At 29.6% G+C, this 13945-nt stretch overlaps 1 protein-coding gene across 2 annotated transcripts; it reads right to left on the reverse strand.

Annotated features, from left to right (window-relative positions):
* Positions 1-1262: 1262 nt before the first annotated feature.
* Positions 1263-3519, reverse strand: LOC103487437 (methyl-CpG-binding domain-containing protein 11-like). 2 transcript variants are annotated; one of them, XM_008445758.3, is made up of 3 exons: positions 3218-3519; positions 3052-3138; positions 1263-2160 (listed from the first exon to the last, which is right to left on the reverse strand). In XM_008445758.3, the coding sequence occupies exons 2-3, from the start codon at positions 3133-3135 to the stop codon at positions 1591-1593; spliced, it is 654 nt and encodes a 217-aa protein (XP_008443980.1). In that variant the 5' UTR covers positions 3136-3138; positions 3218-3519; the 3' UTR covers positions 1263-1590. The 2 variants fall into 2 exon arrangements, with proteins under 2 accessions (XP_008443980.1, XP_008443981.1); XM_008445759.3 differs by having other exon boundaries at positions 3222-3471.
* Between the last annotated feature and the right edge of the window lie 10426 nt (positions 3520-13945).

Genomic DNA, 13945 nt, shown 5'->3' on the forward strand with positions numbered 1-13945 from the left:
TTGGCGATATTTGTAATGGAAATCTGAATATCTTCTATGAATGGTTTGAATTACTGTTCATGCATATTCAAAGACATATTTTTATTTATCTCAACTTTTAATTTTTGTGTTTAATAAATCATTTTGTATCAAATTGATTTTGATCTAGTCAACTTTTTTATCAATAACCTTAATCTTTCTAAAAATGAAATTTGCCCAACTTTTCTACTCAAGTTCTTTCTCTTTTGGAAGGTTTCAAAATAAAGTTTTCTATTTTTTCCTTCGTAACACTCAAATATTATTAAACTATTTCCTTTTCTCAATTTAGTTTTAGTTCTATGTCACTTTTCAGCAGGTTCTACCTTACTTTTTAGTTTACTTTCTAGCTCTTATTCTACTTCTTACTCACTTTTTAGCTCTTTGTTATAGTTCTTACTCACTTTTTGGCTCTTGTCTCTTTACATTTATTCACTTGGGATTTGAAAAAAAATACTCCATTTATCTATTGTCACCCGTTAAAGGAAGGAGGAACATCCTTTATTGTTAGAGGTAAATAGAGGCGAGGGAGTATCTTCGTTGCTAAAAAGAAAAGAAAAACGAGCGAAAAAAAAAGGTGAGAGATTTTAGTTCAGATCAACCTATAAAATTAAAACGTTCAACAACCTATTAATTATAATTTTTAAATTTAGAGATAGAAATAAAAAGAAGCAATTTAGAAAAGTTTGTAAAATTGAACTTAAAAAGGTATATTTTTTTTAGTTTAGTCAATGAAAGTTACTCAAAAAAGAGGAAAAGAAATATAAAAAGGAAAACTTCATTTGCAGCCAACCATTTTCCCTTAATCCCCTTTGTTGTCATTAATCAGAGCTACAATAATTAAGCCTCATATTTAAAATTGATTATGAATTTGTTGTCCTTAATCAGAGCTTTAGGTGTCTCCTTGACTTGTTTGTTTGTGATAAGATATGTTTCTTCAAATTTTTTTTTATTTTATTTATTCATTTGACCAAAACAATTATTAGTTTTGTTGAATTTTTTAAACTTGTCTTACTTAATCCACCTTCAATTAATAAAACAACAGAAAAGAAAAACATTCATCATTGTTTTTAATTCAAACAAATTTGTTTATCTTTTCTTAAAATATTCCTTAAGATTTTGAACTGCCATCTGGCTGGTTTTCTAGAGAAAAAAGTTTCATTTGTTATGTTTCATACTTTTGATAGCTAATTTAAGAAGTGCTTTAAGGAAAATAAAAACACTTCAAGATAAGAGAGAGATGAGGATTTCAGGTTAGCAACTTCAATAAAATTGTTGCACACTAATAGGTTTATACAAAGATGGTACATACAGATAGATACAAATGACTATCCTATAAATGATAATTACATAGATATGTCTCAGCATATGAATCGGGTAATCCGATAACGGTTCAAACTAGACATGTAAATCAATTTCACAGACTCTTATCACACCACTTCCAATTGTGTCAATTTTTTTACCTTTTCATCATGTTCTTTGCTGCACACTAAGTTCGTCTTGGTTGTTTCTTTGAACTTCAGTTGTTATTTCTTCTGGAATGGATTCCTTAGCATCATTTTGAAGTTGAACCTTCTATTCCCCTTTTGTTCCTTCCAAATTTTGATTTTCTTTTCTTGCATCTTCAGAACCCTCACTTCCCTGCTTCGTTTTAGCAAGCTTCTTGCATTCGTCATCATCACTTTGCCGCCCCTCTTCAGCCATTTCAGCAGGGGTGGGGGTGGTTTCAGCTTTCAGCTTCTCATCTTCTAGTTTTCTATTTTCATACTTTCCCTCCACTTGTATTTCTTTCACCTCGCTATCGACATTGGTCTCATCTTCCTTATGAACTCCTGCCTCCTCAAAACCGTCTGGGACAACAACCGTCTCTTTATCCTCAAACTTCTTCAAAAGAGCTTGTTTTCGTGTTCGTTTCTTAGGCCGTTCAATATGAGGTGAGGGGGGAGTTGCCTTTGCCTTCTCACTAATTCTAGCTGATCTTCTAGGTGTTTCACCAGTACCCCAATCAAACTCAGAAGATGCTAGGTTACCTGGGTGTGATTTCAAATACTGATCCAGCTGCCTTTTGTTATGGATCTCCTCTCCTGTAGGAGCTATGAAGATGATTTCATTTTTCTTAGTGATTCCATCTAACTTGGGCAGAAACTGCACATAAACTAAGATTTTTTGACCTCATTTTATCTCAACTAAATGAAAACTCAATAGCATCAATCAAATTATCTTGATTGACAATTGACCCTACCAAGGCAATCTCACTAAAATTAACCTAAAAACCAAACCGTTGAATACTAATAAGGTCTCCCAACTAGAAAGAACCATTTAAGAGAAACGGCGAGTATTGTTAATAAATTGACAATCAAAGATAAATAGAAGACGTGAACATAATCAACACAGTGAATTATGTGATACACTAATATGTTAGCTATTAGCTATGTTTGTGAGCGAAAGGAGAGAGCAGTTTATTCCTAGAAAGATGCATCTAGAGTTGGAGAGTTCATATACCAATCTATCCTAAACGATTTGACCAAAATCATAATGTAAATAACACAAATACAATTTCATCTTAAAAGCGTTGCACCCCAACTCTATTAATTTAGAGTGCATCAGCCTGAACCCCAACTTGATAACCGGGCAAGGAGACTTCGTGTTTGATCACTCAGAGCACAGGATAAGAGATTCAAGACATTCCAAAAAGGAAAAGAAAGAATGACGATAAAGAAAAGAGACAACCAACACCAACTTTTTCCAACAAACCCAAAAAGATAACTGACTAATGAGTACTAAACAAAAAGATAGATTCAATAGAATCTATAAAGAAAAAGAAAAAAAAACCCAAACCCCTAAGCCCCAAAGCACAAGTCTTCTAAAATTCTGCTTAATTCCAGGGATACCCATTAGCCCTAACCTCCATATAAATGTAATCAAGCTTCAAATTCTAACACAGAAGTATCAGAAAATTCACAGCACAACAAATGGGCAAAGGGAAGCTCAAAGGAGAGACAAAAATGTAAGATAAAAAGAAGAAATAGGGGAGACCTTTTTGTTCCAACCAGGAGGAGCAGGCAATTCCAAGAACAGAACATCCTCTTTAGACCCCTGTTTTTCCAGTGTGCTCGCCATGTTCTGCAACTTCCCAAATCAAATGAGAATCAAGAAGCTCATCAAAAAGCAGCGAAAAAGAAGAGGGGAGAAAGGGAGATACCCACTAAGGATGAAAAAGCGGAGGCAAAAGACAGAGCTCTCGCCGTCTCTCAGTTTCAACAAAAAGCTATCTGTTGTGGATAATTGATGAGAAATAGCGAACTTTGTGGCGCCTAAAGAGAAATAAAAGAAGGATTTGGGGTCGGAATTTGGGACCCATTTAAGGTGTTCGATGGATGGATCAACAAATTTTTCTTTACCGTTCCCAATTTTTTTTCTTTCTCTTGCTGTGCTCGTCGAGACAAGGACAGAGAGAGAGAGAGCGGCTGTATATTTGGGTTTCGATTTTCTGTTGTGTTCTTTGAAGCATGACGGCAGGATGGTTGAGTGACACGTGTCTCATAATCAAATGGATTGAGCCGACGTCGTATTGCTTTTTATTCTTTTTTAATTTCATTTGTTGTGTTTTTCTTTTAGGAAATTTATTTATTGACGATTGTGTTGAGTAACTTCTTCCCTTAGTTCAATTAATGTATCGTATCACAAAATTATAAATGTTTGGTTTTGATTAAACTTAAAATTTTTTGTATTATAGATCGACAAGAAGAAAAAAAACGATAAACCAAAAAAGAATAACGAAAACTATAACAGTTAAAGATTAATGTCTTTAAGATTTTTCAAAAATAGAAAAAAAAAAACTATTTACTGTAAAAAATCACTAAAAGACAAATTTCAATAAATTTGATTTTTTATGAAATAAAAATATTTTATCAATTTCTCTATCTTTTGACAATTTACCTATTTAAGTTGAGGTTATATATAATTATGAGAAGAACAAGAGAATTGTATTTAATATATACATCTTCACGAGCATCATTTAGACATGGTATAGTAAAACACAGATTGGTTAATAAAATAGTTTAATTAAATCTGTGAGTACACTAACCATCTATACCATCATCTACAAATTAAAGTTGGAAAAAATGAGTTGAATAAAATTTGAAAAAATGAGTTCAATCAAGGAAAAGAGAATTTGGGAAACAAAGCATTCACCTAACAAAATAGAAGAAAAAAATTATTTTATTTAAAAAACATAGAGAGGAAAGGCAATAATGTTCAAGAGAACTCTTATGTAACCTGCATTTCTATATAGAAATCATTTAGAAAAACCATGTATGTGTCCCAGCTTCAACAATTAGGTATATTTTTTCGATAGTGAATTTTCTGAGAGATTGAGAGATTGAAGTGCAGTGAAAATTTACATGAAATGGATGGAAGGAGGCGAACGACAGTGGCTTTTGTCGTGATCGGTAGTTTTCTCCTTTGTTTTGTCGTGACAGTAGAGATGGGATGTTAACCAACAGAAGGAGAATAAACTGACGAGAGGAGAAGGAAATGAAAATAAGAACAGTAGAAGGAGATGAGATGTTGATTGGCAGAAGAAGAAGGAAACCATCAAAAGAAGAAGGAAATGAGAAGAGGAACGACGACAAGAGATGGGATGATGATGGCGAAGGAAATTAAAGGAAAAGAGAGGAAATTGAGGTGAGCTTAATTCGCATGCACAACTAGGGCTTGTTTTATCAAGTGAACTCATGATACCTATATAAAATGTTTGCAATTCACCTCTCTTCCAATGGCCTCTACCGGCACCTACTTACAACATTCGCACTTGCACTTTCGATTAACCCATACTCTTTATTTGTCGACAAATATTGGACCTTTTTATTTCACGCAGTGTCTCTACCAACGTATCACTCAAGGCATTGACATATAGGATCCTTCTCCTATACATCGTCATGAGATTATCATGAGATTGATATTATCTTTCAATGCTTACATATACTTTTGGCGAAAGGGTAATCTCATGACCATTCTTTTGTCGACGCTTCTTCAATGTGCCAACAAATGTTTTTTCTTTTTTTTGTAGTGAATCTAGAAACAACAATATGAAAACAAGAAATTCAGAATAAAATTGTATTTTTGTTTTTGTACAAGTGTTTTGGAGCCATTTAAAGAATTGAATTCCAATTAAAACAATTATTTTGAAAATGTTTGATGCTATATTTATAAATTATATATATAACTAGTTGTAGGCGTAGCTACCACTCAAACGTAAGTTGAATACAAACTATAACTAATTAATTTATGAACAAGTCTTAGTTTAAAAAAATTGTATAACTATTATTTTATAATATTACATTTACTATAAGAATAAATTACATAATAAATATTTTACTTACAAAAATTGAATTGGACATGTGTGACATCAAATCCTATATTTTTAACGTTCTTATTTTTGTAAATATAACTTTTCAATTTTAAATTTTAAAATTTAAAATTAAATATAAATACAAGTAAAAAATGTTATTTTCAAAATTTCACCCTTTTTAGATCACAATATTCAAAAACATATTTCAAAAATAGAATTTTTCTTCCAAACCCACATATGCTAAACTAGATGAATCTGAAGACACAAATTAAGATACTAATTTTCAACTAAACAAATTGATTCCCTAGAAATTTATTAGATAAAAAAGACAAAGAAACAAATAAAAGTTTATGACTAACAAAAAATTTACTTCAACAACTAACATCTAGAATTTCCTACCTCAACTTGTAATTAAAAAAAAAAATCTATGCCCCTAGATTATGGGGGAAGTGAGGTGGGTTATGTTAAACCCACTTAACGAGGGAAGTATTATGGAAATCATAATTCTTCGTTTATCTCTTTTTCACTATTCCACTCATTCTTCAGTCCTCTCTCAAACACATAATATCATAATACTACAATCATAATTCTTCTTTCAAACGGATACTATCATAACACTATCTATCATAATCATTTCCAAACGCATACTATCATACCACCATCTATCATAATCTTTCCCTCAACATACATACTATCATAACATTATGACTATTATAATGCTAAGATTATCATAATACTAACACTTTCATAAATCAATCATTCGCCCAAACACCCCCGACTATACTAACTAAACTAAACGTACATCATTTTTGTAAATGAATTATTTTGCGTAAATATCCTTTTAGATTAGAGAAAAGGGGGCATTACAATGATGGGCTTCGCATATGGGCTTTTGGATTAGAGCCCAGATGAAGTTCATGTCTCACCTTTTAAACCCACTTTCTTTAGAATTATCCCAAGCCCAAAGAATATCCAATAAATTTTTCTTTTTATTTTAATAATCACATTTAAAATATAAAATTAGGAGATGTTACAAACATGAATATAAAGTCTTAGAAGATATTACACCATATAAAATATTTGTCGATGTACAAAATTCATATCAATTCTCGGGGTTTAATTATCATTATATACTAAGTTTCCTTTGGGCAATAAATAAGTGCAGACTCATGTTTATCAAACTATCCCAAATAAAAAGATAAAATAGAAAATATTCATTCAAAGAGTTGCTTGTTCTTCCTTTACTATAAAAGAAAGTATGTTGCTCTAACTCTGTGTGGTAGAATACTTATATAGAGAACTGCCGGCAGTTTTATCCATAATTTATTTCGTGGTTTTGCAAGTAAAATCACTATGTGGATCTTACTTTATTTAATCTCAATCCCTGTGGAGCAAGATCCCATAAGAAATCACACATTTTCATTAAAAGAGTGATATGGATTAGAATCATTTAAGCTTTGGTGGTTTTTAGTTAGCTTCTAACATTTTAGTGTTAGAAATTAAATATTGAAATTATAATAATTGAATTTAAAAATTATCGTGGTTGGAAATATGAATAAGAATGAGTTGTAGATGACGACAAATTAAAGAATGATATCTGTTATTAATAGAATTGCATTCAAAATATATATTGATTGAAAATGTGTGATTGAGATCCAACTTATTGAATGCTTTATTTGTACTTCGGCTATTTTGCAATTGTGTTCAAAGCTTTACAAGACTATATATAAAGTCTCTTATTCCTTCCATATAAGATTGGTAATTTATTCAATGGACTCCATAAACTTTAAAATGGGTATACAATAGCCCTTCATTCTTTTATTATGTGTCTGATAGGGTTTTATGATTTCAAGTTCCATCTTATGCAATAAGTCTCTTATTGTATGTATTTGAAAATGTTCAAATTTATTTGTTATATCATATATATATAAATTTAGTTTTTCTAATAGGTCATATTGTACGTTTTTAAAATTAATATATTCTCTATTATTTAATAAATTAAAAATTTAAGGCTCAATGGATATAATTTTTTTTTTTTTTTTTGTCTTTTCAAAAATATAACAAATCGGTAAAATATTTATACCGTATAAAACAATTTTGAAAATGAAAAAAATTCACAGATCCATAATGGAAAATACTAGAAAAATACTCATGATTAATTCACACCCAACGCGTAATATATTTGGTACATTAGATTGGATATTAGATCATTTAAATTTGGCTAGCCAAATATAAACGATTTTTTTTCAAAATTTTTTTATAAACGAATTTTTCAGATTTTTTGGTATACGATCGTTTATTTGGTACACCATCATTTAAATTTGGCACACCTAAATTTAAACGATTTTTTTTCAAGATTTTTGGTACGTGATCGTTTAAATTTAGTAGTCATATTTTTAAGATTATTTGAAAGACGATAATTTCTTTTAAGAAAAAAAACAGTTTGAAAAAAAAAATCTTTAGCCAAATAAATAGTGTTGAAAAAATATTAAAAAATTGTATAAAAAGAAAGAGAAAAAGATGATAGAAAGGAAAAGAAAAATTATACAAGAAAGATGGAAAGGAAGGACAAACCTAGAATATTTAAAAAATAGCCGAGTTCAAGGACTTTTTGATTTTGTTATACAAGACGGTAAATATTTTAGTGTATTGTTATATTTATGAAAAATTTCTAATGTTTTTCTAATAAACTAATTAATTATTTTTAATATGTTGGAAACCTATTGTTTCCAAAATTGAAAAATCGTGATATTGTTAGATATACACATTTTTGTATTACTTAAAGTAAGTAATAATAATTTAAAAATAATAAAAAAAATCCAAATATATAGGAAAATAAGGAGAATTGAAATATTTATTTTAATAAACTAAAAGAAAACAAATAACCTTTCTAAAATAATTTATTAAAGATTAAAAACTATTTATATATTTGTGTGTGAGAAAAATTAAAATGAGAATTATTTTTTTAATACTAATTTTGTGTAATAAGATAACCAAATTAAATATTTGAGTTTAAAAAAATGGAAGGTTTATGTCAAAGGAAAAAAATGTTTCGAACCAATGACCATTCAATCAAGTATTTTGGCTATGTAGTTGAACTAGGGGGAGCATCGGGCGGTCGGGATCGGTTTTTCGACTAAACTGCCCCAAACCGACTGCCCATAAAAATCAAATTGACCGCTGTGAGTTCAGTTTTTTTATTTCCAGAACTGAAACCCGATCGCATAGTGTACTTTTTCGCCTACCCGATCTCGATTCGTTCGGTTTCGGTCGTTCGTTTCGGTTTTTTGGACCACCATACTCACCCCTAAGTTGATTTTTTGACCTTGTTTGGTTGACTTTTAACGATATAAATATTTTCTTTTGTTTCCATCCAATGATTATTAAGTTTGATGAATGTATCAGTACTTTAACTATACTATTTTAGCTATATATTCAATCTCATATAAATAATTAATTAAGTGAACCGTTAATATTCTCATTGCTTTTCTTATAGCAATCAAAAAATAAATTGACATAGAGAGGTTGTTTAAAATAGGTATATATAGATATGCATGTAAAACTACTTCTAAATTTTTATGTTGAAGTTTAAGAACTTGAATCAACTAAAACACAACACTTCTTTAGAATGAAAAGGAATTGACAATTGGAAATTACTTTAGATATTGAATAAATATATTAATAGAAGGAAACAATTAAATTGTTTAATTCATAGATGAAATATTAATGCATGAATTTGAATTCCTCTCTTTTCTTCTTTTCTAAGTAATTTAGGGATAATAGCATTTCTAATCTTCGCATTTTGAATAAAGTCGATCCACTAGTTGTGGATCATGGGCCGGCTTGACCGGGCTCTAAGAGGGCCCAATAGTAAATATGGGAATCTTCACACATGTGATTGCAAATATATACATCGAACGAATTCTTACTTTGTACTTTTACATGCAATGTGAAACCTTGTTGTACTCATCATAAAATAATAAACATGCTTGGGTTTTCTTATTAATATATAAACACAACCCATGCTTTTGAAAGCTAACTTGTTATTTTAAGTGTTAGAAAAATATAGTCGTTTGTGTATTGGTTCATATTGTTTTTAACTGCATTTATAGATTTTCTTATTCTTTTAATATATATATATATATATATATATATAGTATATACTTACGTGAATTGAGATATTGACAATTCCATTGACATCAACAAGATGGGAACAAATTCCGATACCGTCTTGTCTTAGACAGTAGTACTGCACTTGATTTATCAACGATATCGATCATAACCTAAAACAAAAAATTCTCACGCACAATCGACAATAAATCTAACATAATATCTTAAAGCTCGACGAATACGAAAAAAGAAGAACGTTACGTGTCTAGTTTTCACATGATGAACATGGTGGAAAACTATGATAAGTTTAGGTTAAAGGAAGGAGATGGCTGAATTTATGATGAAGAAAGCAAAGTTTGATACTTTGGTGAATTGGCAGAGCCATCTTTGGGTTTGGTTTGATATAGCGATTAAGAGTAAGGTCGTGGTTGGGTTTGGGAAGAAATTGATTCCTATATGATAGATTTTTTTTTTTTTTCTGTTTTAATTTTTCCTTTTTGTTTGGTGATAGTGCTTCAAACTTGACGTATTGATGAAGTAATTCCAAATGCTTTAAAAAACCAAGCTCTTTGAGACATCAATGAGATTTGTGTTCATGTGTGGTCAAAATCCTTATACTCTTTTGGAATTTTACTTTAGTCATTATTGATAAATATATTTTGTTATTAAGATGAAGAAGGGAAGGTTTTACATATTCCATTATTATTCAATATAAGGTTAGGAGTAAAGTTAAGTATATAGTTGGAATAAAGAACACTTTAAGTATGATATATATATATATATATATATATATATATATATATATATAATAAACCCTAAGATGTAAATTAAAAAAAAGATATATGAAAGGAAGAAGAAGCTCCAAAGACTTGGGTTTTGAATAAGGAGTTTGTGGAGAAAGGGAAGAGGGAAAGAAAATTGAAAGAAAAGGGAAGGCCAGGTTGTAGAAATGCTTTACAACCCTACACTTCGGGCATTGGATAAAGACAGCTACTATCATTTAGGCCTTAGAAATCTTTTTTTTAAAAAAAAAAAAAAACTCAATATAAATAATTGCAATAGATACCACTATTAGAGTTGTTATTGCAACTATAACCGAACTTATCATAGTCTATAACGTAACTCATCGTTTGGCATATGTAGGTGTTAAAGATCAAGAGATTTGTGGTTTGAATCTCTCTTGATTTGTATTAAAAAATGTGATATATGTGGTCTATATACTAAATTTTGAGAGTTGAATTAAATTTTACGATGTATATTCAAATTCTTTCGATTGTACTAGAGTTTAATTGTTATATTTGTAAGAACTATTATTACACATCGATAGGTTAAAAACGTTTTTTTAGTCCTTAAGACCTTTCATGAAAGTAAATATTTAGTTCTTAAACCCTAGCGAGTAGTAATTTAGATTTTTACTTTCGAGTTTATAACTATTTAACTTATGAACTTTAATAAATAATCATTCTAGTCATGGACGTATAGTACACAATTTAAAACGAATTTGATTCTTATCATAAAACTTTTCATCTAAAGAAGGTATGTCAATTTCTATTACATAATATCGTTTGTATAGTTTATAAATACACATTTAGATTTTCAATCATTTCATGAATCTACATGTATAAGAAATATTACATTAAACTAATCATATAGTATTACGTTTTACAACAGAGATTGAATTTGTTAGAAAATGTAAAAATATAGTTTTTAAAGATCTAGGAGAGAGAAAGAGTGAGAAATAAGAGAGAGATGAAATGATGTTGATCTCCAACAGTTATTCCTCAGAAGATGCGAGAGAGAAAGAATGTCATATGACTTTGCCCGACCTGCCCTGACCTTCCCATAGCTAAAAAGAAGGAATATATATATATATATATATATATAATTACAAAATTAGACAGAATTAATTGCTAGAAAAGAAAAAAAAAAGCTGTTTTAATTTGTGGGCTACTCAGAAAGAAAAGATGGTGCGTTGTTTAATAATAATAAACAATAATTTATAGTTATCAACTCAAAGTACCTTAAAAAATGTTAAAATAATAATTTGAAGTACAAAGAGAAATAGGGTTAGAGAGTTTAGATTTAGAGATAGAGTTTAGAGGTAGGTCCTTGTGTGTTTTTTTGAAAAGCTGCTGTACTTGAATGTGGGCTATGTTATGAGTAGCTAATCAGATTGACAATATTAAATAAATAAAAGAAGAGGAAAAAGACAATTTACAAACTTGAAAGTTGATGTTTAAGAAGGGAGAGGGGGATTTTTCTCCTGCAGTTCAGAGAAAAGGAAGAAAAGGAAGTACTCTGTGTTTTAGTGTTTCTATGGGAACTATTTATATAATATACGTTTATTATTGTTAAAGGAATAAAGATGTTTTTAATTCATTGAAATTTTAGTATTTATTGTTTGTTTGTGGTGTCTATTAATGTAATTTAATTTAATTTAATTTCAGTTTTGGTTATTTGGTAATGGGGTAGGTACTGGTGTGGATGCTTCTTCATATTTGGTTAAATTTTTATCTTTTTGGGGTTTGAGAGAAAAGTGATTTTTGTTGTGTGTATATCGAGAAATCACATAAACAAAAGTGAAAAACCATCTAGAAACCTAACTATTATCTTCCATCAAAAACTCCACCAAACCACCCCTTTCTAATCTAATTATACTAATTACAACCAAAAGAAGAAGAAAAGTTTATGCAAAAGTTTATTATTCAATGCCACACTACTCTTTGTATGGATATATGCAAATTGTTGAATTTTTTAGTTCATTTGATATCATATTTAATGGCGCAGTGTATGTTTTGGTTGCCAAAGTAAGGAATCAAAGTCTATAAAAAAGCCTAAGTTCATAACGCGTATTATAGGGAAGGCATATGGAAGCATGCATCACGACATTTTAGAATTTAGGTTAATCATGAGAGTCGATGAATATATACCAATTAAATCAGATCCTGACTGAGGCCTGACAACTTTGAGCCCTCAAAGTGTTCCTAACATTGTCTAGTGTAGATGTAGTTAGACGTGTGGGTTAGGACAAAAGCATACATATATTCCTTTTCGACCTAAAGCTTCTAAAAGAGTAAGTAATCTCCAAGAAAAAAGTCTAATCTTAATTGCTTTTTGTGGTGCTTAGTTAAATTAACCATTTGACTCAATATAGTAATTTGGATTGAAACAATAATAATTTGAATCTTTGGGAGAACATATGTTGAACTTAGGGATCCAAACTTTTCAAAGAATACAACCCCTCATTAATATCTCTAAACTTAATTAGTTGCAACACTAGCTTTGGCCTTCCCTCTAGACCTATTTTTTCAACCCTTTGTATGATTGTTTTTGTACCCTTATTATTATTGATACATCAGTAAATGAGCAGTAAAATATGACGAGGGTATTAAGAATAATGTCAACATAGTAAAGTATCCTCGTGCATCTACTAACCTACGTTATATCTTTTTCAAAATAAATAAAAAATATTTGACGAGTAAAGAAATGTCTTAACTGTTTGATAGTCTCGATATTTTCACCAAATGTCTGTGCATCAAACTTTTATTGGTCATGAATATTGTCACAGTTTGCTTCATATTCTGGAAGTCAATATCATTTATTGGAAAAAATTTCCAATTATAGATATGAATAAACCAAAAAGAATTTATTATTATTTTATAATTTCATATTCACATTAACAATAGTTTATGCTTAGTAATCTAAGATTTAATTGGTAAATACAATTAGTTTAGAGTTTATAAATGTAGTACTACTGATACATTTAGTTTATTTTAGAATCTAATTTCGAGGTATACACACTAACAAATCCGTGTGAAAAACATTAAATACAACTTTGTTTTGGTTGAATCTTTGTTTCAATTTTTATTTTTAGATTTCTGATAAAAAATGCATTAAAAGAATCAATGATAGTTGAAAAAATTATCAATCGGATAATAGAAAATTCTTTTAAATTAAATTCAACCATTGAAATTGAAAACTTCCTGAATATATTGAGGCACATCAATGGCGACGTCTATAAAGAAGATGTGTTTCCCCTACACTAAATTATTTTCCACTCCATTATAAAAATACAACGGTTCTTAAGAGATTTTATATAGCAGTTAAAATCTCTTACTACGGTACCCACTTACTTGTATGATAAAAACGACTCTCTCATCCTCCATTAGAAGAAGGAAAGAAAAAAGCACATGGGATGAAACCAAGAGGAGAAAAGAGATGAAGGAGAAGTAACCCAACATGATCATATACCATATATTTAATAAGAATAATATATATCATAATGTAGAGGTCACACAACATCGAATGAAATTATTTAGTCCTTCTTCCCTCCATCTCCCCACAAAATGCCATCTAAATATAATATTGACCAAATAAAATGATATTGATATTTTAAAAAAAAGTGCATAGTTTTAATTCTAAATTATACTAAAAAGAGATGGGATATATCTTGATCCAAAGTATGGC

Source organism: Cucumis melo, chromosome 2, assembly GCF_025177605.1.
Source record: "Cucumis melo cultivar AY chromosome 2, USDA_Cmelo_AY_1.0, whole genome shotgun sequence".
Taxonomy (NCBI): Eukaryota; Viridiplantae; Streptophyta; class Magnoliopsida; order Cucurbitales; family Cucurbitaceae; genus Cucumis; species Cucumis melo.